Genomic DNA, 26,067 nt, shown 5'->3' on the forward strand with positions numbered 1-26,067 from the left:
TGCAGAGTGAGAGGAATCTGAAAGTGATGGCCCTGGTCCATGGGGAGAGCAATGATGGAAAGAAGTTGCCCTGGTGGTCCTGTGCCATAACATGTACATAATGCCCTCTTAGAGGCTAGTGCAACACCTACAGCTAGACCACAATGGAATGTCATTCCATTTAATGATCGTTGCTCATATGCTTGCAATGCTCTCTCATTTTACCAGGATTTTATATTTTTATTTTATATATTATATACATACATATACAAATATATATATACATGTATGTGTATGCATATTATGTATATAGAAAAATATATGTGCATATAAATCAGCAAGTTAACATATTCCAGATTAAGAGCTCTCCCTCTACAGATTCCCCTGATATGGGGGATGAGGGAGGACTCAGTCCAGAAAAGATTGTGATTTCCTCTAGATTTCATAGCCAGGAAGTAGTGATTCTGATACTCAAACTACTACTTGCTGCTTCTAGTAACTCAATAACATTATTCACTAATTCCAATTTAGGAGTTCCTTTTTTTCCTCCTTCTGAATTGGTATTATAGTAATCCTGCATATAGATGCAAATGCCATTCTAAGTCCTTTTTATCCCTGCATACAGATAGGACCCAGGCCAGAAGGTGAGCCTTGCAGGATAATCATCCCTCAGAGCAAAAACAAACTCCTCTTGCCATAATCCATACCAGGAATTCTTAAAAATTTTTGTGTCATGATTCCATTTGGTGATCTGATGATACCTTTTCTGAGTCCTCTGACAGAATAATATACTATTGTCTAAAAAATTAAAAACAGAAGAAAATATTAAATTTAAGCTAAATGTTCATGAAAATACAGATATATTTTTCCTGCATACTTATTCAAGATTCCTTTGAAATCTATTCTCAAAGTTGTTCATGGACCCAAGCTTTGGACCTTCATCTATACTATTCTCTACTAGCATAAAGTAAATATATAAATAACATATCTAATGGGATATATTGTACCATACCACAATAAATTAGAAATAGATTAATCACATTTCACTTATTCAGCAGATTTCTAATGCATAATTTGTGTTGACTGTGAAAGCCAAATTAAATGGCTTTTCATTTTGCCTTTTAATTAGTTATCTTTTGAAAGTTGTATGAAAGGAGAATGCAAGACATTGACTCTGGAGCTAAAAATAGCATTAATAACTGGCAACCTGCAAAGAAGCCAGAGTTTAGATCTTTGTATTATAAGTACAATTGTGGATGCCTTTAGAGCAAATGAGTTATTCCCCTTTCTTTTCTGTTGTCCCTGTTCATATTTTGATCTATGTTTAAAAAAAATTGGTAAATGCAGCAATCCATTAAAAAACAAAATGATAAAGAGAATTTTAAACCCTTACTCTCTGCCTAAGAATTTTTACTAAGTCTCAGTTCCAAGGCAGAAGAGTGTTAGGAACTAGGCAAATAGGGCTTAAATGGCTTGCCCTGTGTTACACAGCTAGGAAGTGTCCACCTAGCTGCCCCAAAGGAAAAATTTTAAATCATAGGTAAGTCCTTTTGGAAAGAATCACACAGATCCTGCCAATTAAACAATTCAGTATGTAGCAAGTAAAGTGCATTCTTGATCATTTGATGATTTTAGAATCAAAATTCCCAGAGCTGAAGGAGACCTCTGAGGACACCTAGTCTCCTTTGTTTTACAAATAAAAAAAAAAATAGAATATCAAACAGTTAAAGTGACTTCTCCCATGGTTGTAAAAGATAAGTGGCAGAGTCAGGTTTACAAAGCAGATATTCTAACACCAAACCTAGCATATTTTCTGTTGTTTTTTCTTCTTACCAAATAGAAAATGAAAACGTATATTAACATAGTTACTTATTCTATTTTCTGCATGAGAAAATTATTATAGAATATAGTTGGTTTTTTATTTTGATATTTTATCAAGGATGTCTCAGGTTCTAAAAGCATAAACACAGCAGAATTTAATTAAAGTTGTTATTTTCAAAAGTTTGTTTTATTTTTGTTATCGAAATGATGTTTTTGTGAATTCTGAGCCTCATCACAAATTACATTTATAATTTATAAACATAATCATTAAATCCTCTACATAAATGCATTTAATTATGGCAACTTCAAGCATTTCTGAGATTTTATTAGTAACTTCATTTTCACTTTTGCTTTGGCAATCTCACATTTGGGGAGATGAGGGGTGTGATGTGTGCAAGTTTGTGAAGTGGCTGATATTTTAGAAGGCACTTCCCTGATTTTGTTCCCCTGCCTTTGTAAAGGATGCTATATTCTTTTGGGGCATATTTTCATTGCTTGTTTTTAAGACTCAAGTTTTGTATTGCAATTATGCTCCTAAAGCATAGTGCAAGGCCTTTGAACTCAAAGATGATGTTGAGACCATGTTAGTCTTGGAGTCTTTTGACAGCAGCAGCAGCAGCAGCTAGAATTCTAGCAATTTCTCTGTTGGTTTTTAGAGAGAGTGGCCAGGGTAGGGAGGTTTATAGCAGTATGGTATACCATATAACGCCGTCATACAGCTGTTTGTCAGAGTGGAAGGTAAGATTTAGGATAAAAAATATTTTAGTTTCAATAATTTTCTTTGATGTACAATATTAATGGTACTGTAGATTTCATGTGTAATGGAAAGTGAATATTTTCTGAAATTGCTGTGTGTTTCTTTTTAATTGAGATGTTAACACAAACAAACACAGAATTCTAAGGAATTGCTGGTGAAAAAAATATTATGCATGTAACCAGTTTTATCTTGTATATTTCATTTTATGGGTAATTTCTTGATTACTATGTTAGGAAAATATACATTATATTTTGTAATAAAAATTATGTGCAGAAAAGTGTATTTTCAGCAATTTCTAGTGAAATATTATAATTTCTGGTGGTTTTAGGAATATAATGCCCTGTTTCTCATAGGTTCAATGAATCAACATTTCTATTTTTTATTTTTGTGCCATTTTCTAAAAATGTTGCCCCCTCAAAAGTTGAGGATCAGATATAATTAAAAATTTGAGAGATGATTTCAAAAATATTTTAAGATATTCAACATTATGATGGGACCAGAGTATAAATTATACTTGAATTGCTTTGTTAGGATGTGGGTTTTTTGGGGGAGGGGGGAAGGCAAAGAATATATAGAAGGCAATGAGCTCATCAAGTAGTGTGGACACACCAAATGTTATAGTAGCATTCAAAACATATTAAAAGATCTAGAGATCTAGATCTAGGATCTTACCCTGAGGTCTGTAATTATTTTTTAAACCTTTAACTTTTGTATTGGTTCTAAGGCAGAAGAGTGGTAAAGGCTAGGTAATGGGGGTTAAGTGACTTTCCCAGGGTCACATAGCTGAGAAGTATCTGAGGCTAGATTTTGAATTTAGGATCTCCCATCACTAGGCCTGATTCTCAATCGAATGAGTCACCCAGCTGCCTCCTATAATTTGTGTTTTGTTTTTTGTTTTTTTTAATTTGATAACTACATTTCAACCAAATTTGTTTTTCTTTTATAATCAGATCAATTTTATTATATTGTAGCCTTTTCCTGAAGGTAGAAACTCTAGACATGTTCCACTTTGCTCATGTTTTCAAACTTCTTCAGTGTATTGATCCATTGTGCTGATACTTTTCCTTTTCCTTTTTGTTTCCCTTTCTCTTTCTCTTTCCATTTTCCTTTCCCTTTTTTGTCTTTAAAAATATGTCATTTGAAAAAAAATTTAATGTCATTTAATGTATGAGATGACTGTCTGGGAGAGGGAAATAGAGAATTCTGGGGAAAAACTCTGATGATACAAAAAAATAAGACATCAATAAAAACTCATTTTGAAAAATAATATCTGAGAAAGGGTCCATAGGCTTTCACCATACTTCCAAGAATTTCTAGAACATGAACAAAGGGTTTAAGGAATCTGACAGAATACTTCCAGAACACGAGTAGAATTGCTAGAGGATTTATGAAGGGGCAGGGACAGAATTTACATAGGAAAAGAAGATGAAAGTCAAATTATATAAGAGGTGGTTAATTTGTATTCTGCACTAGTAGGGAGGCAATACCTCACATCAATGAAATCATAAATTCATTAAAGTACTGAAATGATTAAAAAAACAAAACTAAACATTTATATAATATTTCATGGTTTACAAATTCCTTTCGTTTCCATGGTTGGGTGAAGCTTTTAGTTTAACTATTAATATCCAAGTTTTGCTGATGAGAAAAGAGAAGATCAGAGTGTCCGTTGATGTGACTGTAGCTTTCCCCAAGTTACATTTATAATACTGAACAAAGTGAGAAATTAAACTCAGTGTCAAATTTAGATTGTTCAAACTGTCATTGAAAGAGTCACACAGATTACGACAAAATGGCAGAGTAAGGCAGGAAGCTTCCTGGCCCTCTTAATTATCTTCCCCTCAAACAACCAAAAGTAACTCCATAAAATCAATAACAAAAGTGGCCAAAAAACCAGAGAAGAGTGTGTAGTGAAGCTGAACAGCCTCGGACAACTAGGGAGGAAGATTTGGGGGGCCAAGCCCTACCTCTTAGCCCTTTGGGGCAGGAAGAGAGCAAACACAACGGAATCGACAAGGAAGCCCATGTGTGTATGATGGACAACCTCACTTCTTTTGATGCAATTGGGATTACCCCTGGAATCTGTACAGGGCTCTGGGAGCAGCTTTGTCTGCTACAGCCTTGGCTCTGGTCACCTCACCGGCCCACAGCTGGGGACTGAGGGAGGAGTAGCCATCGCAGAACCCTCAGACACCAGACTCTAAGGACAGCAACTCAAACATTCCTGCTAACCAGTGGGCCCCTTTGAAGGTCCCGGAATGTGGATTGGAGCCCTGCTCTGTCCCTCCCTCGAGCAGTAGGAAAGGAGGAGCGAGGAAGGGGCACACAGGCGTGACTGTGGTTGCTGTGAGACGGGGGCTCCATCAGCTGTGGTCACTCCCAGCAGAGTAGAGTCCCTGGCTGCTGCCACAAGAGGAAGTGGACTGTCTCCTTGGAGCAGTGGTGGCAGAACTTCCCTCAGGCTCTGGTTGGAGCACCTGAGGTCTATTGTGAACTATTGGCAGTACATCTCACCTTGTTTTATAAAAATTGGAATAGCTAAATAGGACCCAGGCCAAAACAAATAGGAAAAAAATACAGTACCCCAGGGACTATGGGAGTCCGGTAAAATGCCAATAATTATGCCTATTTACACGGCAAAAATTAAAACTAAAATTTAAAAAAAAAGTAAGAATGAGTAAGCAAAGGAGAAAGAACCCAACTATTGATAGATATTATGGGATCAGAGAAGGCCTCAGCTCAAACTCAGAGGACAGTGAATTAAAAATGCCTACTTCAAAAATAGCAAAAAATACAATAAATCTCCAAAAACGCAACAAAAGCTTATAGAAAAAGTTTAAAAAGATGTTAAAGGCGAAGCTGGGTAGCTCAGTGGATTGAGAGTGAGGCCTAGAGATGGGAAGTTCTAGATTCAAATTTGGCCTCTGACAGGTCCTCACTGTGTGACCCTGGGCAAGTCACTTAATCTTCATTGCCTAGCCCTTACCTTTCTTCTGTCTTAGAAATAATATGGAGTATTGATTTTAATGTGGAAGGTAAGGTTTGGGGGGAGGGAATCTCAAAAAACCAAATGATGGAAGTTAAGGAAAAATTAGAAAAAAAATGTAAAAGCTATGCAAGAAAATCAAGAAATTGTAAATTAAAGATCACCCAAATGGAGAAAGAGCTCCAGAAAATCATGGAAGAAAATAGTTTGAGATCTAAAATTGGACAAGAAGAAGCTAAGGATTTTCTAAGTCAATAAGAAATAAAGGAAAATCAAAAGAATGAATTAATAGAAGAGAATATAAAACATTTCATCACAAAATGGCTGACCTGGAAAATAGATCAAGGAGAGACAGTGTAAGAATACTTGGAGTCCTGGAAAACTTGTTGAAAAACTAGTTTAGGTACAATACTCCAAGAAATCTTTAAGGAAAATTGCCCAGAAATTCTAGAATCACAGGATAAAAAAGAAATGGAAAGAATCCCTCAATCACTACCTAAAGAGAACCAAAGATGAAAATACATGGGATCATCATTGCTAAGTTTTGTAGCCCCTAGTTTAAAGAAAATACTACAAGCAACAAGAAAAAAAAGTTAATACCATGGAGCTGCAGTCTGAATAACACAAGACTTACCAGCTGCAAGATTAAAAGAATGTAGGGCACAGAACAAAATATCTTGGAGAGCAAGAGATCTAAGCTTACAACTAAAAATAACATATATAGCAATGATGAACATAATTATAAAATGATGAACATAATTATAAAAGGTAAAAAATGGACATCAAATGAATTAACAGTTTAACAGTTTCAAATGATTCTTGGGGGAAAACCTAGCACTCGGTAGAAAATTTGACCTCTAAGAAATGTACAAAGGGTAATGAAAGATGAATCATAAGCAACCCAAAAGACCAAATTGTTTGATTTCTGTATGGAAAAATGTCATCTATGGCTCACTAGGAATGGCATCATTGCCTGGGTATTTTGAAAGAGCAAGAATGGATGGAAGATGTGAGGTCAAAGTGAATGTAATGGAATGAGGGGAAATGGGAGTGGAATAGATCAGGAGAAGGCAGGGTGGAATGACTAGATCATAGGAAGGAAGAATGAATGGAGGAGCTGCCACAGAGAAGGGAAGGAGGAATGGAGGGCTAGAAGTACTAGCAGCCTACTCTTATCAGACTTGTGATAAAGAGGGAACATACACCTTTTGAAGGATAAAAATCTTAGAGTACAGAGAAACAGGAGGGAAGGAAGATGAGATAAGGAAGAGATGGGGAGTTCCCTTGAGGAAAGGTGGGTGAAGATAAAAGAGGGCAAGGGGAGATAAGTAAAGGGAGGATAGGGAGAGATAACTAGAGAGAAGTGCATGTAAAGAGGTAGGGGGCTAAGGTGAGAGGAGAAGAAAGCCACTCTTGGGACAAAATAGAGAGATTTTTAGAATCAAACTTGTGTCAAGAAGTAGGAGGGCAGGGTTGTGGAGTTAAGGAAGGGTTTTTGTTAAGGTGAATAGAAGAAGAAGTAAAAAGTAAGAGGGAAGGGACAAGGGAGTGGCCTTTGGAAATGTGGGCCAATTTAGAACTAAGAAGGCAATGGGAGAGGATAGAGGGATATTTTGGGGAAGGAGTGTGAATTACAGAGGTATTGGTTGAAGGAAATCCGACATTTGAGGAGGTATATGGCATAAAGAAAGGAAGAGAGGAACAAACAGTGAGGAGGAATGTAGTAAATGGAAATTCAAAGCTAATTAATATGACTGATTATAAATGCAATAAATTCAATTAAGGGAAGTAAATGGATAACAGAAAGGAGCAAAAACCATGACCTGACAGTATATTGTTTACAAGAAACACACTGAAATGGGAGACATAGATAGAGTGAAGATGAGGGGCTGAAGCAGAATATGCCATCTCTCAGCTGATCTGAGGAAGACAAGGGTAGCAGTCATGATCTCTGGCAAAGATGGGGCAAAAATGGATATAATTGGAAGGGATGAACAGAGGGTAACTTACCTTGAGGGGTACTATGGATAATGAAGTATTATCAGTATTGTACCTCTATGCACCAAGAATGATAGAATCTAGATTTTCAAAGAAAACTCTAAATGACATACAAATGAAAATAGCTAAGTATTAATAATAGTGGGGGACTTTAATTTTTCCCTCTCAGAAGTAGATATATCTAACCAAAAAATAAGAAGTTAAGAATAAAATCTTAGATAAGTTAAATGTGATAGATACCTGGAGAACCCCCTATATATCTACATGAGACTAGTAGTAAATCCAAGCCTGAGCATACACATGATCCAAGCATAATTTTTGGTGGTACAGCAATGGTTTAAAAAGCATATTTTGCATAAGTTCTACTTTAAAACTCATCATACTTTGAAGGTAATTGTGCATTCCTGAGGGGTTATGGCTTTGGAAGAAAAGCTCCACTAGGTTCAACCAGGTTGGAAAGACTTGGTTTTGGAAAGAATATGGTCCTGGAAACAGATTTTGTCTGCTGCCTAAGGACTAATCCAGTTAAATATGGCCCTGATAAAGTATGTTAACTGTGAACCAGAAAGGTTAAGTTGATCAAATTAAATGGTGATTGGAACATGGAGAAATTGGCATAATATTACATTGCTAGAGCAGCTGTGAATTGTTTTTTTTAAGAGAATGGAAATATACATTAAGAGCTGTGAAACAGATCCTATTACTAGGATTTGGCCCTAAGGGCATTATTGAGAAGGTGAAAAGCTATGTATATATGAAAATATTCATGGATGCTTTGTATTGAAAAGATAATTGGAAATAACACAAACATAATGATTGTGAGAAATATATTTGAATGCAATGAATTGTATTGTGTTATTAGAAATGACAAATATTGGAGATACAAACAAAACAAGGAAAATATATAATGAGATGAAAAGAGAATAATAATAATATAGGTTATAATTACATTTTTAAAAACAGCCACAAAATTGAGAGAAAAAAGTATCCAACTAAAACAAATCAAAAGGGATAATTTACATATTTTAAAACAAATTGTTAACAATTTGGAGTTTATAGTTTTACCCATGATTTTATTTTATGCATTTATTTATTTAAGTGTTTTTTGGTGATGGTGGTCACTACTAAATATATAATTTAAAAATCTGAAAAAGAAAAAAAGTCTCTTGGAAGGGACTTCTAATTTCCAACAATTGACTAATTGGATATGAAAATTATTGAAAAGATTTAGTGGAGGAATGAAAATTTGAGGCTTTTTTTAAAAGTTGAAATAACAAGAACATGCTTTTGAATTTGTTGAAGCATAAAGTGTTCTACCAGAGATACAATCTTTGACAATTTTGTAAATTGTTTGGAAATGACCACATGTTAATTAAAAAAAAATAAAGTTGTTGTCTAACCCTATATTCCAAGGAAAAGACAGCTCTGAAATTCTTTCAAAAGAACTAGAATTCTATTTGCCACTAGTAAAGATGCATTTATATTCGGAAAATAATCTAGATCAATGATGGGCAAACTTGGCTGGCAGGCCAGATGGGTGGGTGGGGGGGCTGAAATGTTCTATCAGGCTGCGGCACATTATTCCTAATCTGAGGAATACAATGAGTAGGATATAATTCAATGAAACTTCAAAAGTTGCCTTAGAAACAGACTGACAGAGGAGCATTTCCTTTCCTTTGGCCCCCTCTTTAAAAAGTTGTTTGCCCATTACTGATCTAGATGGATTGTCTCAAGGGCAACTAAACAGTGGATTCGTCCTTTGCAAACTTTCAGAGACATCCAATATAGGGTTGTTGTTTTTTTTTTTTTTTTTTCCTGTTTGTTTGTTTCCCTTCATGTGAAATAACTAAACAGTCTGTAAAGTAGGGGATTCCAAAAGAATGCTGAGGCATTAGATTAACTTCATAATAAACCAGAAGAGTTATTAGAGGCCATAATTCAAAATGTGAGTAGGAGACCTCTTGGATTATGGGTCCATTTGATCTTCAGAAGCTTGGATATGACTTTTTCACTAGCCCTTCTGATACAGAAATAAGGATGAATGAGGAAAAAGGAAAGCAAAATATTACTTATTTTTGAGGTTTTTTTTCAGTGTGCACCAGATAAGTTATTGTTGATTATAGTAAATGAAATTCAAAATAAGAAAGATGAGCATCTTTTTTGTTTTCTGATTTTATTTCCACTTTATAAGAATTGAAATCCTCTTGGATTTGGCTGTTTCTACCTCAATGTTTCTCAGAAAACCAGGGCGCTAGACTTGCCTTGGTGCTGTTTATAGTTTCAGAAAATAGAGACTCTATCGAGGACTCTAGGAACATTATTGTTGTAAAAATGTTTTGAAAATTAAACAATAACTCTTGTACAACTTACGCAGTACTGACTAGCTATTTAAATGAATTCATGAAGCATTTGAACCATTTTCATCCTCATAGAGACAACCTTAGAATACAAAGTACTGTCAATTATATTAGATCAAAACTCAGAGCAAATTGTAAAGGCTTATATCAGTGATAAAATATTTTCTAGGGAGTTATACTTCCTCCCCAACCCCATGTTGAAAAGCACAGCAATTCCCTACAGTCTCAACTTAGAAGTTATGCAAAGAAACAACCTTAATTAGTTTATTTACAAGAAATGTCTTTCTTTCAGCTTCTTACCTGAGTACATCAGTGGAGATTTTGATTCTATTAGGCCTGAAGTCAAAGAGTACTACAAAGTCAAGGTAAATAAAAACTTTTTTTTTTTTAAAGAGCTATCTCAATACACAATTTTTTTTTTTTACTCTTCTATCCTTTTTTTCTCAGTTTCCTTCTGAGAATTAGTTGAGAAGTAATATATTTGACTTTGGGGGAAATAGAAAGTCCTTAATATATAGCTTTCTATTTTCTTCCTGTGTCTGTTAATCTATTTATTCTTTTCATTACTCATTACGTATCTATTTGTTTATTTCTTCATTATTTAATTCATAAAGTCTATGGGATACCAGTAATTTGCTTGATTCATGTATCCATAAATATCACAAAGATGTTGTGTTTGATGGGGAATTAAATATTTAGGTTGGTCGCTGATAATCTTTAGCTGGGTATCTTCTTTTAGTGTTTTTGCCCATTTCAGGGTTCTTTTAAATTCATTCCTCAGAGGGAAAGAATATGAAATATGTATCTAGGGAAAAATATTCAAAAGAAAAAGAAAAATAAATAAGTAAATTCCTCAGTGTTCTCATTGTTTCACCATTGTCTGTCACAGATCTCTGTGCACACTTGGACAAGTCATTATTCCTTTACCATCTTTGTTCTCTTTCCTGCCATTTCTTTCTTGCCTAAAAACTTCGTGCATTTATAACATGCAGTTAGATGGACAAGCTCTAATGCCAATCTATATCCCCCCACACTCAGACTCGTAGTCTTGCTGGCTTCCTTCAAGTCTCACCTCAAATTCCACCTTCTTCAGGAGGTCTTTCCCATCTCTCTGAGTCCCAGTACCTTCTGCTTTGAGGTTTTTCTCTCACCTACTCTAACCATATCTTGGTGTTCCTAGTTATTTACACATTATTACAGAGGGACATTTTTTTAGGGCAAAGACTGCATTTTTCTTTGTTATCTCCATTGCTTAGCACTGTGGCTGCGTGTCATTAATTTCTGTACCCCAGAACTATGATTCCCAGCACCTTTACCTCATTCCTCAGCCTCATTGCCACTTTGAGCACCTCATATCCATCCATCTAGGCAACATGGCACCCATAGTATGATCTCACCATAGTGAGTCTATGAGCCAGACTCAAGTTTTGCCCTCATGAGCCTCAAAGTATTGATGGGAATTTACGGGAAATGGTGTGTGATCTTTATGACCCAAACTCTACAGCTGAATAAGTTTTAAATAAGCTTGTTAGATTTCCCAGACTCACCCAAGTAGTAAGAGACAGACCTAGAATTTGAATTCAGGTCCTCCAGTTACACATCTAACATCATTTCCCCTGTAGCCTATCATGAAGCTTTGTCCTATTTTTCGCCTTCCTTCTCATAGGCTGGTACTGCCTAAGCCTCACTTTACTTTGGACATTATAAGTATATAATTACTACATGACTTAGAGCTAAAACTTCCTTTTTTTCCTTGAGATTGTGATCTTTGGTTATAGAATTTAGGCCTTAATATTCATATGGACCTGAGACCAAGAATATCTTTTCACTGGGACTGGAAAGCAATCATTAGTCACAATTCCCCAAGCATTCATTGCATTCATGTTTCTTTGCAGGATTCCCAGGGATCTCCCACCTTACTGTTATCCTATCCACAGTGCAAAAGCATGAAAGAGTATTTATATATTTAACACTCATTATTTCCCTGGTGTTTGAGGCCAAGGCAGAACCCAAAGAGAAGTAATTTCAGCTTCACTTCACCTGTGTTTCTCTGAAAATTCTTTTCACTGGGCACCAAACTTGTTGCGGTCATCTAGCTCTATTCAAAAGAAACAAAAATGTCTTGGAAACAAGTAAAATCTTACTTTTTCCTGTGAATGGTAGAAAGGGAAATGGATGAAGGAAGATATATGATTAAGGTTGAACGAAGATGCAGAGAGGAAAGGAAAAGGAAAGTGTAATTGTTTGCTTTTAAATGGAAGAGAAGGGAAATAATTCCATTTGGGAAACCAGAGGATCTGTTGTTGTGAAGCCTAGATTGCTGTGATGTGGCAGTTCTGGGGATAGCTGTGAATCCTGTTCTACATATATTCCATCTGCTAACCAGCTGATCTAGCTTTCCATCAGCAGAGGAAGAGTGTTCCCCTGTCAGCGTTTGATATTCATGCTCAATTACATTAACATTGGCATGTTCCTACTCATTCCCCACAGTCTCACTTCTCATTAACTCCATACCTCAGCCTCATTGGGATGGAAAGTCCTCAGCTTTGCTTACAAGGCAGAGTTTTACAAACACACAGTTATTAATCATACATTCATGAGGAGAGAAAACAGCAGACGAAGGTGGGAGGGGAGGCAGCAACTTGGGAGAAAGTTGAAGATCTTTTTAAGACTTGGCTCATCTCTCCTTCTTCCAAAGGAGTGAGTGGTGTTTGCAGGGAACAAAGGAGGGCGGTTTATAGACAGAGTTTACTTTATATCGATGTATATCTAGTGAGACAAAAGGAAAAAAGATTCCCTTTTGGGGGTACCATTTTTTAAAAAAAAATCTGCACTAGCCTCCTATTATTTCTGCTATGTTTATCCTTTCCTAAAACCATAAAAAAGCTAAAAAAAATTAATTATAAAAATACTGACCTAAACAACATAACACAAAGCTTTATGAAAACAGGTGTGATTTGTTTATCTAATTTTATTTCTAACAGTGGTTGTTTATGGAGGGCAAAAGCTGTGTTTTAGACACAGATTATGTATCATATTCTGCACACCATGAGTATTTTGTAGGTTTTATTATTCCTAATAATAACAGTGATTATGATGATAATTACAACCCCATGCATCATTACACCTAGTTCCCACAGGCCATTATCTTTGACCTAAGCTGACTAAGTGCCCTTTCATAAATGAGAGGGCAAACCATCCCCATTTCAAACAGATCCCCCCCTCCTTTTTTTTTTTCTCCAAACAAGAAAGAAGACTCTGTAAAGCAGCCTCTAAAAAACAGACAGGAATGAAAAGAGTGAAGAGCCCCAGGATTAGGGGAAGCTAGAGTTCTATTTATTGAGACTGAGCAATATCTTTTTTTAAGTTAAGGAAAGCAACTTACCCATGTTAATTAATAAATAATAATAATAATGATGATGATAATGATAAGGAAGAAGAAGAAATCACTTGTCAGAAAATTTGTTTCCTGACCAGAAGGAAAAATAGAAAGCATTTCTCTTGTCCATTTAAAGTATTAAAGATAAAGTTTAAAGAGCTAATAAAGTTTAGCTCTAACACATGAAAGGAAAGAAGACTCATAATTCTCAGAATAAAGTCCTGGCTTATGAGAATAAAGGAGAATAATAGAGCAGGGCCTTTTGGCAAAGTACAATTGAAAGAATCCTAAAGATCTGAGTTCACATCCTCTCCCTACCTTTTACTACCTTTGTCATCTTGTATCCTTTTGCAAATTGCCATTTAACCTTCTAGACCTCAGTTTTCTCCTCTTTATAAAGAGTTGAACTAGAAGACCTTGTACTAAATATTCCCTTTCAGTCCTAATATGCTAAGTGCCACCTCCTCTACAAAGCTTTCCCTGATCTCCCTATATGAAAATCACCTCTCCTCATATTTCATTCATGTTTTTTCTAGATTCCTTTCTTTTAATATATGCCATTTTTATGTCATTGTTGTGGATCTTGTTATTATTCCTTAAGCTCCCTGAGGTCAGGATTTTTATGTCTTTATCCCTATTCCCTAGCAGAGTTACTGGCAGAAAACACAGAATTGACACACTCTTCCATTAGGAATGAGATATCTCAGCTCAACCGAGAGAAAGACTGTGATTACTCCTAAGGGGAATTTCCCCAAAGTCTCCAGGAAAGCAACTTCGAAATTAAGGATGTATTGAGAAGCTGCTTTCTTCATGGCTTCCTTCCATTCTCTTTCCATAGAGCTCTCCCTGAAACGAGTTCACAGCCATATGCATCTTCTCTCAAAGGAGGAATGAAGAAGAATGTGTTCTCTCTGAAGTTTTCACACCAATTCCTATCCTCATACATGCATGCAGTATTGATTCATTATTCTCTCCACCCATGAGGAGCACACCTTACATAAGTATTTGAAGCCAGGGTTCCACTGTATTCTGCTTTTTTATCGATAATCCATGCACATATGTATTAAGAACATTATGTGCTCTATAAATTAATAAGTATTTATTGAACACCTGTTCCCTGTAAAACCCTGTAAGGGGAGAACAGAGGAGTCTAAGAACAGAATGAAACATTGCCTGTATTCTAGACAAGGAGCTCCTTTGTCCTACAGGACTTGCAATCTACTTGGGGAAATATGAAACTATAGGAGGAAAATTGCTCGCTAAAATAGATGGTACCAAGTATGTATACAGTAGTTCAAAGAATATTTAATCATCATGGAATAGACTAGTCAGAGGAGACTGTGGAGAAAAGAGAATAAACTGAATTTCACTCATAGGTGATAGAACTAACAAATACTAAGATGGAGATGAAATGGATTTTACATACGCAGGATATTTTAGGTCAGAGCATAGGTGATGTGTTTTGGGGAGGGAGACCTGGGACATAAGGTAAAGGAGATTGTAGGATCATAGCAATCCTGTAGACCAGATTCTTGTGAGAAGAGGTTATGGAGAGCCTTGAATGAAGAAATAAATGAAAAAAGTTATTAATCATGAACTACATGCAAAGAACTGAATTAAGTGCTGGGGATATAAGTAGAAAAAAGATAATCCCTGCTCTTGAGCTCACATTCGAATGGGGAATGAGGGGAATAAGATAGGGAAAGGTTCAATTGGAAGTTAAATAGAAAAGTCCCATGTTCCTTAGGGCAGAGAGGCAAACAGTGACTCTTCTTTAATGTCCTATCTACTGCTAAAATCATATCAGCTTCTAATGTTGAGTCATTCCTCAATGCCAAGGACTTTGGTAGCAAGAAAGTAAAATAGCCAATTTGAACTCACTGCCATAGGCAGTGAGAAACCAAATTATTTTCTTCAGAGAAAGAAGAGTAACTTAAAACAATTTTAGGTAGGTTAGTCTTACAGCAAGATGAGATTGTGACTGGTACATGTCTCCCATTCTTGGACACAAGACTATTGAGTTTTATGGAGTTTTCAGGGAGCAGTAGCACCTCTGGTCTGAGTTTGCCTAGTCCTTTTCAGGTCTGCTAATCCATCTTTGGTGTTCATCTTTCACCCAGTGGCTCCAAGAAGCTATAACATGCATTGTAGCCACATCTTATTAAAACCATCTCTGTAAAAGGGCTAGACTAGGTTGAGGGAAACCAATGAGACTCAAATCTTTTGGTGAGTTAGCTGAGATGTTTCCCCTAAGAATGTGAAGATTTTTACGGATGGAATGGGCAGAACAATTCCTTACCACTGCCATGAAGATGTCTGAAGCAGGTGCCATAGGGCCCCTAGAGTTTGGTTAGATTTCAAAGACCCCAAGATCATCCTCTGCATCCTGGGCTATTGCTAGTCATCCTGACTTTAGTCTTGCCACTGGACTTCAGTGAGACTGATGACTTTGGGCAACTCTGCCTCACACCAACTCAAGAGCAAGTCAAGACATCGCCCCATGATATCACTGGTCATCTTCAAAAATGAAGAATGACCAATAACAACAGCAAGACCATTGATTTCAAAAGAAAGTAGCATTTGTCTTTTAATTAAGAGGACAGTTTCTTTTTTGGTTGTTGTGATGTTAAAAATTGAATTCAAGAGAACAAACCAGTAGGCCATTAAACTGGTAAATGGATTCAAGATGGGGCTGTTATGCTTCAGGAGGTGTTCAGAATACTTCTCCAAATATATGCCCCTGTCTGCCAAATATACATAATAGCCATAGAATGTGTGTTGAATCTTTTCAATCTTCTTAGACTATAATCCTAACAAGCTGTCAGATTGAAATCTCCCAACCAGTGTCAATACACTATGCCATTTTTCTTCATCCCTTGGATCTTTATTTTCCTCTGAGGTACATATTTAGTAAGTGTTACCTTATTACCTCTAGAATCATACCAGCTTCATTTGGGAGGAATAAAGGGTTATTAAACCACTCCAGAAATACCATGAATTTCCAAAGCCAAGTTGGAGTGGAATGAGTATATCATGACATGACAGATGAGAGGAAACTGAATAATAGGTTGCCAGTTGCAAGTCAGTGGGGTAGTTTCCATGCTTTACTATGTTTTCCACCCCCACATTTCTTTATCATCATTATTTAGCATTTACTAAATACCAGTTCTTGTTCTTCATACTCCTACTGAAAGAACATAAGAGAAAGAGGTACAGGCAGTCTCTACCTAGTAACCTCTAATTTTATATAGTTATTTTAATTGTATGTGGAACACTAAGCATCTTCGAGATGCTACATAAAACAGCATAATGACCATAAGACACTATACAATGTTTATGGGCAAAAAGTGGACACTATAGTAGTAGTAAGATTGGGATTTTAAAGATCAAGGGGTTATAGAATCATAGCTTTATGGCAGAAAAGGGAACTTAGAGGTTACTTAGTTGAACCCTCTGATTTTACAGATAAGGAAACTGAGACTTGCAATAATTTAAGTTCTTTTCCCAAAGACACATAAGAAGTAAGTGGTAGAGTGGGTGTTCAAACACAGGTCTCTTGAATCCAAATCCCTCTTAGAATTATACCTTCTTAGAATTCATCATACCCTCATAGAATTATAGGATTTAAAGCTGGAAGGAACCTGAAGAGTTTATCTTTGTTCAACATCCACATTGTTTATAAAAGAGGAGGAGAAACTACCCCAAATCTCTGAGATTAAATGACTTGTCCTTTAGTTGTTAGTTTTGCCTATTACATTTCTTTACCTTTATATATTCTCCTATTTCATGCTCAAAACCTCAGTGGGCAAATCAACTGTTATTGACACCATTTTACAGATAAGGTAAATGAGTCTAGAGAGATTAAGAAACTTGCCCCAAAGAACATAGATGATTAATAGAGGTGGAAGTTGTACCCTGGGACCCAGATTCCCAGTTCAGAACCCATTTACTGTATCCTGCTTCTTCAGTACAAATGGAGGTTCTGTGACACACTAAAATGTCAGAAGAGGAATTGTGGTATGTATGCTGGTTATGGAAGCAAAGAGATGACAGGTTCAAATTTTGCCCTAGACATTACTGCCACTATAACCTTGGCTATGCCACTTAAGTTTACTCTCGTGTAAAATTCTGAAGGTAGAATATGGGGACTCTGAGGGCTCTTTGAACTCTAAATTGATGATGCTATGACCCCTAATATGATTTTGTGCTAAGGAAAAAAGAATTCCCAAGAGAAACTCATTAATTTGGATGGTTCATAGAGGTAATCAGCACATTTTGAATGAATACTAGAGCCTTCTGTGGCTTTTTCCAAACACAGATATTTATCATCTGTATCCATGGTATACTGCTATATCCCAAAGTTGAAAAGCGCTTAGGTTGGTCATATGGTCAAATATGTACCTAAATAAGAATTTCCTCAACACCATCCCAATAAAGTGGTTGCTTTATGCTTAAAGAACACTGACAAGGAAATGCATTATTTTCAGTTTTTCCAGTGTCGTATAATGCCACACTGTAGATCTTTATTGTTCCATCAGAGGTCTTGGGTCCAACCTAATGACTTTACTAATCATATGACCTTGGTAAGTCATGGCAATATGTATTCTTACTTTAAAAAATGGGATAGATGGAGGTAGACTAGATCAGATACATCAAATACGTGGGTCCCTGGCATGATACAACTCATGACACTCTCCTATCTGGCCCAAACCAACTTTCAAATTTGGAAATGGTTAGATAAGTAATGAAAGTATAATAAAACATAGTTAATATGAACATGTGGTTTTCTAAGTCAATATGTCACTTTCAGATACCTTAAATACAGTTTAGCGGCCCCCATTTTTATTTGAGTGTGACAGCACTAGACTAAGTGATCTCTGAGGGTCCTTGAGAATTGCAAGTCTATGATCCTTTGATTCCCATAAAAAGAGAATTTCATTTGGCCCCTGGATCAAAAAAGAGGAGATGGTGTCATTTCTGCCTATAGTTGTAAGAATGCAACACTGAAGTGTGTATATACTTTGTGTGCATGCCTGTGAATTAGTAAGGAGAACAGAAATTTGCTTCCAAGGCTTTGATTGACATTGAAGTTGCATTTTTTTTTACAGAAGAAACAATTTGTTATGTGTACCTTTCATGATGTATATTTGCATAACCCTAAAAGACATTTTTTAAAAAAAGAACTTTCTGGTATCCCATGAGATGACTTTTGTAGCCAAGTTCCTTGGCAAACCTTTTTATTTTTTTTCTTGAATTGCTTCATTTTCATTTCACATATCTATATTGTAAAGCAGATTACATTGAAGGATGCTCAATTACCTTGGATGTGTGTGACATTCAAGACTGTTAGTGATTCATAGCTGTCAATAGCTGTAAATTAGCATTTCAGAAACTTTCCAAAGTGACTCTGGGAGCATTTTTCTTTTGTTTGAGGTTTCTACAGATTGTGGAAAAATGAGTTTTAGATGTAGAACTGGAGAAACTATGTCCCTGTGCTTAAATTTACAGTGTGCTACCAAAAGGGAGCTCTCAAAGAGTTTAAGAGCAGCTCTAACTCAATGATAAAGGGGGGAAAACTGTTAGTCAATACTTTTTATGATTTTAATGAATTTAAATTCACTTTTAAAAATCTGCATACCGGAATCTAAAATGTTAAATTATAAAAAAATTCATCCATTGATATAAACTGAGGCTTAAATATAGCTACAGAGACAGATGTTTGAATATCCCAAGCTTTTTGTGAAAGATATTTTTGGCATTGCACTTGGCAGTTTGTTAGTATTTTTGGGAATTGAAAGTATTAATTACTCCAAAATTGCTACCAACTAGTAACTCCATTATTATTCCTAATAATGGAATAATATGCCACCTACGAGTAGAGTGTTTTGTTGTTTACAAAGTGCTTCTTAAGAGTGGGTCTTTGGGATAGAATTATTCAACAGGTTTTGCCTTTGGATCATTTAATTGATGCTTTCAAAATTGCTTAAAAAAAATCAAGTTTTAAGAAGTTCACGATGGAGAAAAAGCATGGCTAATAAATATTTCCAGTTTAAAAATAGCCAGAATTTAAAAATCTTTTTTTAAGGGATTTTTAGTAGCCACTAAACTAATGTGAACTTAGGCTACCTATAGTTTTTTTGTGGTCTACCATGTAATGTGATCATAGTGTGTCCATGTGTTCCTGGCGTTTCTCTTGTGTTCTGTTCTATGGAAACAACATCTGAAATATTGTGCTCATTTTTTAGGGCTATAATTTAGGAATGATCTTGTCATGTTTATAACAAAGGGCAAGTGGCATGGTGATATTCATATGAGGATCACTTAAAAGAACTTGTTTAGATCCAAGAAGAGAATATTCATGGGACATGATAGTTTTTAATTTATATTAGAGTAGAAAGAACACTAACTCTGGAATCCTAGGAGATGGGTTTAAATTCTACCGCTGGTACTTACTGTCCATGGGACCTTGACAAAGCCAGTTAAAACTTTGCAGGTTTCAGTGATCCCATCTGCAAAATGATGGGATTGCATTAAATGGACCCTAATGACCCATCCACCTTTATATTTATGATCCAATGATTTCAAGAGCTATTATATGGGAAAAGATTCAAACTTATGTTTTATAATATTATCTGCTTGGTTTTATGGCTTAGATGTGAAGAACAGATAAGCCTTTAAGTGCCTTTATCAATAAACTTAAAAAAATACAAGTAGTACTTGTGCTTTTGGATAAGGATTCATAATTTCTTCTTTAAGAAGCTTCTTTTTTTCTCCTTCTTCTTCTCTCTTACTGTTGTCCTTCCCCTGCCTAAAAGTCCATCCCCAAATTTCTTCCTCTTTATTTTTTCTTTGATCATATATAGATATTTTCTACTATTATTATACTTTAATTTATGTAATGAAATAGATCCTAATTACATTTTAAAATATTGTTTATTTTTAGCATATTTTTCTTTTTAATTTTTGATTTTTACATTCTCTCCATCGTTCCCTCCTACTCTTTCCCAACCCACTAAAAAAAGACCAATAAAATGATATTGGTTATGCATGTGAAATCATGAAAAAGTTATTTCTATACTAGCCTTATCACCAAAAAAGTAAAAAAAAAATAGGAAATCAAGAAAATTATATTTCTTTTTGTACTCAGAGTTTATCAGTTCTTTCTCTGAAGGTGGATAGCATTCTTTCCTCCTGATTCCTTTGGGATTGTCTTGGATCTCTGTATTGATCAGTCACTAAATCTTCTGCAGCTGATCATCATTATAACATTGCTGTTGTACACAGTAATCTCCCAGTTCTCCTTATTTCACTTTGTATCAGTTCACATAGATGTTTCCATATTATTTTTACCCCCCTGAAACTACTCTTCCGTATTTTCAGAATTTTCTTCCATCACTCCGATTTCTTTTTCCAATTTTTCCTCTACTACTCACTTCTAGGGATTTTTGTTGTACTTGGGTTCAATTATTATTTTTCTTTGAGGCTTTTTTTATACTTTAAAAAAAATATTGTTTTCTGAGTTTTTTCTGGGTCTTCCTACTACCAGAGTAGATTTTTATAGTCAAGTTCCTTTTTTTTTTTTTTTTTTTCTGTTTGCTCATTTTTCCAGCCTCTTTGTTGACTTTGAAAAGTTGGGCTCTGTTCACCTAGAAGTGGAAAATCAGTATGTCTAGCTTCAGGTTCTTTCATGCTGCTGCTTTCAGAGATAGTTTAAGTTGTCTGTAGATTTTCAGTGCTTCAAAGGAATTATTATGTGAGGAGATGTGTGGCGTTTGCTCTCCTGGCTTGTGCTCCATTTTTAACAAGGTAGGGCCCACATTCCTTCTCAGCAATAGACACTATCTCTCTTTTCTGCCTTGAAACTGGGTGTAGGGTCCTGCTCTTCTGTTACCAACCAGAAGTGTTCCTTTCTGCCCTGGAGCAAAGACCCTGAATTGGTTATAGATACTTCATTTTTTGGATTAAATTGAGAATTCCCCAAAATTAAAATATACCTTTTGATAAGTAAATTTTATAAAAGGAATAGCAGATTGCATTAGACTATTGATTCCTTTGAGTTCCAAAGATTTTAATCCTATGACATCATTCTTTGAAGAAGTAATTCCTTGTAGTCATGCTTGGTGATGAAAAAATACTTTATAAGCTTTAGAATTCAATGTGCACAAAAAAGGATAGTAAATTAAATACAAGGATTTAGCAAAATAAAGTATATTTTATACAATGACAACTAAAAGGAAAGTTGAAAAAAAAAGTTATTTTGTGTTTAAACTCTTCAGGGGAAAGAATAATGTCAATTCTTACTCAAAAAAAAAAAAGCAGCAAAATAGTAATTCTGTTGGACCCAAATTGATTTTATATCTTCTCTTGTAGCAAATTCAAGAGGAAGAAATACTTAATTTTATATCTTTAATTTTGATCTTTGGTATCATAGTATTTCATAGCTCACAATGTATACAGTACTGCTTTTCCAGTGATAGTTTTCAATTAAAGAGTTCAGTTCTATTCAATTTAACAAATATTTGTTGAGTGCCTGCCCTCTTTGTTGGCCTGGGAAATAACACAGACTCAAATTTAAGATGATCTTTTCAGAATAGAAAATGTATTATTTTTTTTAAATTACAAAATGATTTCCATTATATCAAACAGATAAGTCAACTTGAACAATGAGTGGAGGAAATAAACCTTTTTTGTGATGAAAAGTATTTACTAATTATATTTTCTGAAACAACATAGCCCTGATAGTTCCTTAGAAATCCATATAGATATTCTAGTTGTGAGGTAAAAGTGAGGAAGGTAGGTAGGAAGGCAAAAGGAAGGATGGATGGGAAAAAGGAGAGAGGAAGGTAGAGGAAGGGAAAGGAAGGTAGCCGTCCTCAGCCTCAGCAGGGGGAAATTGACCAGAGCCCTTCTGGGCTCAAATAAAAGATCAGAGAGCATCTTTAGGGTTTAGAATAGCTAGGTTTTATTTAAATTAGAAAGGGGAAGGTCTAGGGAAAACTAGGATGTATCTAGATAGGGAAAAAAGGCATTGAGAGAGACATCAGGGTAGATAGTGTCAGCCAGCCTCCAGGCTCCAGAGAGCAGAGCATGAAAAAGGCACCAAACTTTCTCTTTTATACTTTCTCTAACACCTCTCACAAAGGAAATGGGAGGTGCTGGGGGAAGTTGTAGCAGAGAGCCCTGGGAGATGTAGTCTTCCAGGGCTTACAACAATTTTATTGTTGTATTATGCCACATAGTGTCATAATAACATCACACAAACACTATGTAGGTTTTTTCAGAATCAACCTCTGTTAATTTGTTTTAGGCACCTGTCACTTACCTTCATGTGTACTGTGCTCTCTTATTCTTCTATCACTTGACTTGTCCACTTTACTGAGATTGGTAATAGATTAGAATTTTTATTATATATTTCATCGTTTCAGCCAATGAGAAGAGATTTTCTTTATAGCACCATCTGCTTTCATCCAACTTTAAAATACTTTAATTCTCTTGATTGAGAATTTGTTCACACTCATTTTATGCTTCTGATTGAATTACAATATCTGAGCCTTCTGCAATTAACTGGATAGAGGATGGAACCTCAGCCTTATACTTTCTTAATCTAATTAAATTTCTAATTGGTGACTTTTCAAGCACTATGACAAAGGGAAGAATTTCTGAAAGTTATAGAAGATAAAATTTGAGAGCTGGAGAAGCCATCTCATTGTCCTTCAAATTTTACCAGTTATTCATTCATTAAACTAATAGATAATAAACACATTAGATATAGAGAACTGCTGGATGGGGTAAGGTATAAGCCTAAACAAAGGAATATATTTGAGGTGCTATAGCCAGAGAAAAGAAGCACTCTTTTTTCTCCTCATCCTTCTTCCTTGTTTCCTCCTTTTGATAGTATCAAAATAAAACAAAAAGGTACCCTCTTCCAGTTGGTCTATAAGACTTCCCACATCCCTAATTTATGACCCTTTCCCATTGATCTATGGAACAAAAATATCTAGGGTCTGGAGATTCAACTACAGCTTTCCCCCCCAAGAGTTAGTGGAGACCTTAGATTGGTCATTTTTTATTCAGGTAGCAGATAATTAAACATATGATCTACATCATAGAGGGCTCACTGATTGGTTTCTGAATAATGGTATCCTATTGTTTTGGACCAACTGCAAGACACATGCTCCATTCTTTAGAAAACATAAATGAGGCCCAAATCAATTGATGGAGCTGTACACCATGAGCTGTATCTCTGGGCAAGGCACTTAATGTTTATGTACTTCAGCTTCCTGATCTGTACAATGAATGGCTTTTACTATATCACCTTTAAGGCCTTGTAGAGCTTGAATACTCCATGAATCTAGGAAGTATGATATCAAGGGATTGAGTGGCTGGTGAGACATGGCAAATGGGTCTTTTCCTTCATAAGCTTAAGTAAAGCAATGATCTAGAACAGTTTGAGTAGTTTTAAAAAAAGATACTGTTTATATTTATTTCAGTATTCCTCTTAATTTTTGTGCCCTATTTGAATATGGTGGTCATTTCTGATTATAATAAAATTGTGTATTTATAACAGAAAAAGCACAATTGAATAGAAAAGTTTATAGTCTTTTTTTCCTCATTTAACCATGTCTATGAGAAAAACAACTATTCATTCTACAGTGTAATAACCATGGTATCAAATATTAAATTAGAATTGAAAAGACCCGATTTTCTAAATCCCAGCTCTGGTACTTATGCCCTTGGAGCAATTATTCCCATTTCTGGCCCCAGATTCCTCATTAGTTAAGTGATGTGATTGAATAAACGATCATTGTCAGTGAGAACTGATTTGAAATTCTACCTCAAACCCTTACTAGCTATATGATCTTGAGTGATATAGTATCTCTTATTTATATAGTGCTTTAAGGTTTTCAAAATGCTTTTAAAATCACATCTCATTTGATCCTCATAACAACCCTGAAAGATAGGTGCTATTATTTTCCTCATTTTACAAATGAGGGCACCGAGATAGATATAATGGAAGTGAATTGCCCAGATTTACCCAGGTAAATAAGTGTGTGCAGATTTGAACTTTATGAGGGCTTCCCACCTCCAGATCTAGCCCTCTCTACACTGCCATCTATCTATAAGCCACTTAACCTCTCAAAGTCTCTCTTCATTTATCAAATGGGGATAATAATGCCTCTAGTATGTAAGGCACAGGGTTGTTTTGAGGCTCAGTATCAAATAATTCATAGGATTTGCTTCACAAATTTTAAGGTGCTCTGTAAATATCTGTTATCAGTTATTATCTCTTGAGTCCCATTTCCTGCTCCAAATCCTTATGATAGAATGATCTGCATGGTAAGTGCTTACCCGGATTTCAGGCATGGATGTAGATAGTAATATCTTATGGATGGTTTGTCTTAAAAACCCTACTTTTAAGGTGGCAAAGAGAGGTTCAGAGCTGAATGGATTCTTTTCAGTATGATGATTTGGGGGAAATGATTTGCCCAAGTACTTTCTGAATTAGGCAGCAAGACTATGACTTAAGAACAGAGGGTAAAGGACCTGAGGCATTTTTTGGCCATAAAAACTTGTTTCACCCTGAGCCACATCAAGGAACTCTAATGGTGGGGAAAAGAGAAAAGATAAGCACAGGTTTTTTTAATCATGGAAGCTCAGAAAGTGCCAAATGGAGTCTAGAACCAGTAGCAGTGGTACTTGCTAATATTTTCATAGCATTTTAAGATTTGCAAAGCTACATTTAATTTATGCTTATTATAAGATATGCATATATGTAAAGTTTATATAAAATTCTTCAATACATGTATACCTACATAGGTGTGCACCCTTACACAGGGTGTTCCCAAAATCTTAGTATAATTTTAAGTTTTTATGTCTTCATTGATCCAAACACTTTAGTCTTCTCAAATGCTTTATTAAGATCTGATTATCTGATTTAAACCTCATTAGATAATAGCGGGGAGCAAACCCAGCAACCCAGCTGGTCAGTGTGATTTATATGCTCTTTGACCAAAGGGAGTTGTTACTCAGGCATCACTTGCTTTCCCATCCCTGTCTTCAGTTTCCAATCAAGTGCTTTGACATTACCTCCTTCCACAAACAGAATAACCTCTACTTTGGGAGATGATGGTGATCTTTCTGAAAGTTCTATTTGTTTTTGAGCTTCAAAGCTGTTTTGCTGCCATAAATCATTCTCAGTGAACTGCTTTCTTTTCTGATGAAAGAATTTAGAGGAGTCAGCACTGAATGACCTGATTGGTTTTTGAAATCTTTTTCAATAATGGTGATTACTTAAATAATCTAGGATGATATCCTAATGAGTTTTGCATTCATCTTATGGAAATTAAATTAATTATTGACATTCATTGTCATGCTCTTTTAAAAAATTGACAGCATATGTTAACTGATTTGCATGTAACCCTGATTTTGGCTCTTGGATAGAGTACTGATTGATCATTCTGATGAACTTTTCTAAAACAAAAAGGTTTTAGGGAGTACCTCAGAGGAGACAGTTTCTTTGATGTGTAGATAGTACATCTGATGGGTCCACTATAAATAGGGGTACCTTTTTAACTGGCACTTGGGTCTTAGAATAGGAGGAGTAAATGATACTAGATTACATGTGGAAACATCGCATGGTTATTTCAATGAATCCAAATTCTTCTCTTGCAAAAAACAACAAAAACCCTCTCTTTAAACCTCATTATCTTCATTTTGAAATAGTATGACTGAATCAATGGTACACCAAAATCTCAGAAGGATTGCATTACCAAAAAACGAATACAAAAAC

At 35.5% G+C, this 26,067-nt stretch overlaps 1 protein-coding gene across 3 annotated transcripts in view; it reads left to right on the forward strand.

The window, feature by feature from the left end:
* TPK1 (thiamin pyrophosphokinase 1) overlaps window positions 1-26,067 on the forward strand; it is a 504,980-nt gene that overhangs the window by 240,509 nt on the left and 238,404 nt on the right. For all 3 annotated transcript variants that reach the window (XM_044679729.1, XM_044679728.1, XM_044679730.1), the window contains one exon: window positions 10,191-10,263. In XM_044679729.1, coding sequence (XP_044535664.1) covers window positions 10,191-10,263 — 73 coding nt within the window. The remainder of the gene's footprint in view (window positions 1-10,190; window positions 10,264-26,067) is intronic.

Source organism: Gracilinanus agilis, chromosome 5 (assembly GCF_016433145.1).
Source record: "Gracilinanus agilis isolate LMUSP501 chromosome 5, AgileGrace, whole genome shotgun sequence".
NCBI lineage: Eukaryota > Metazoa > Chordata > Mammalia > Didelphimorphia > Didelphidae > Gracilinanus > Gracilinanus agilis.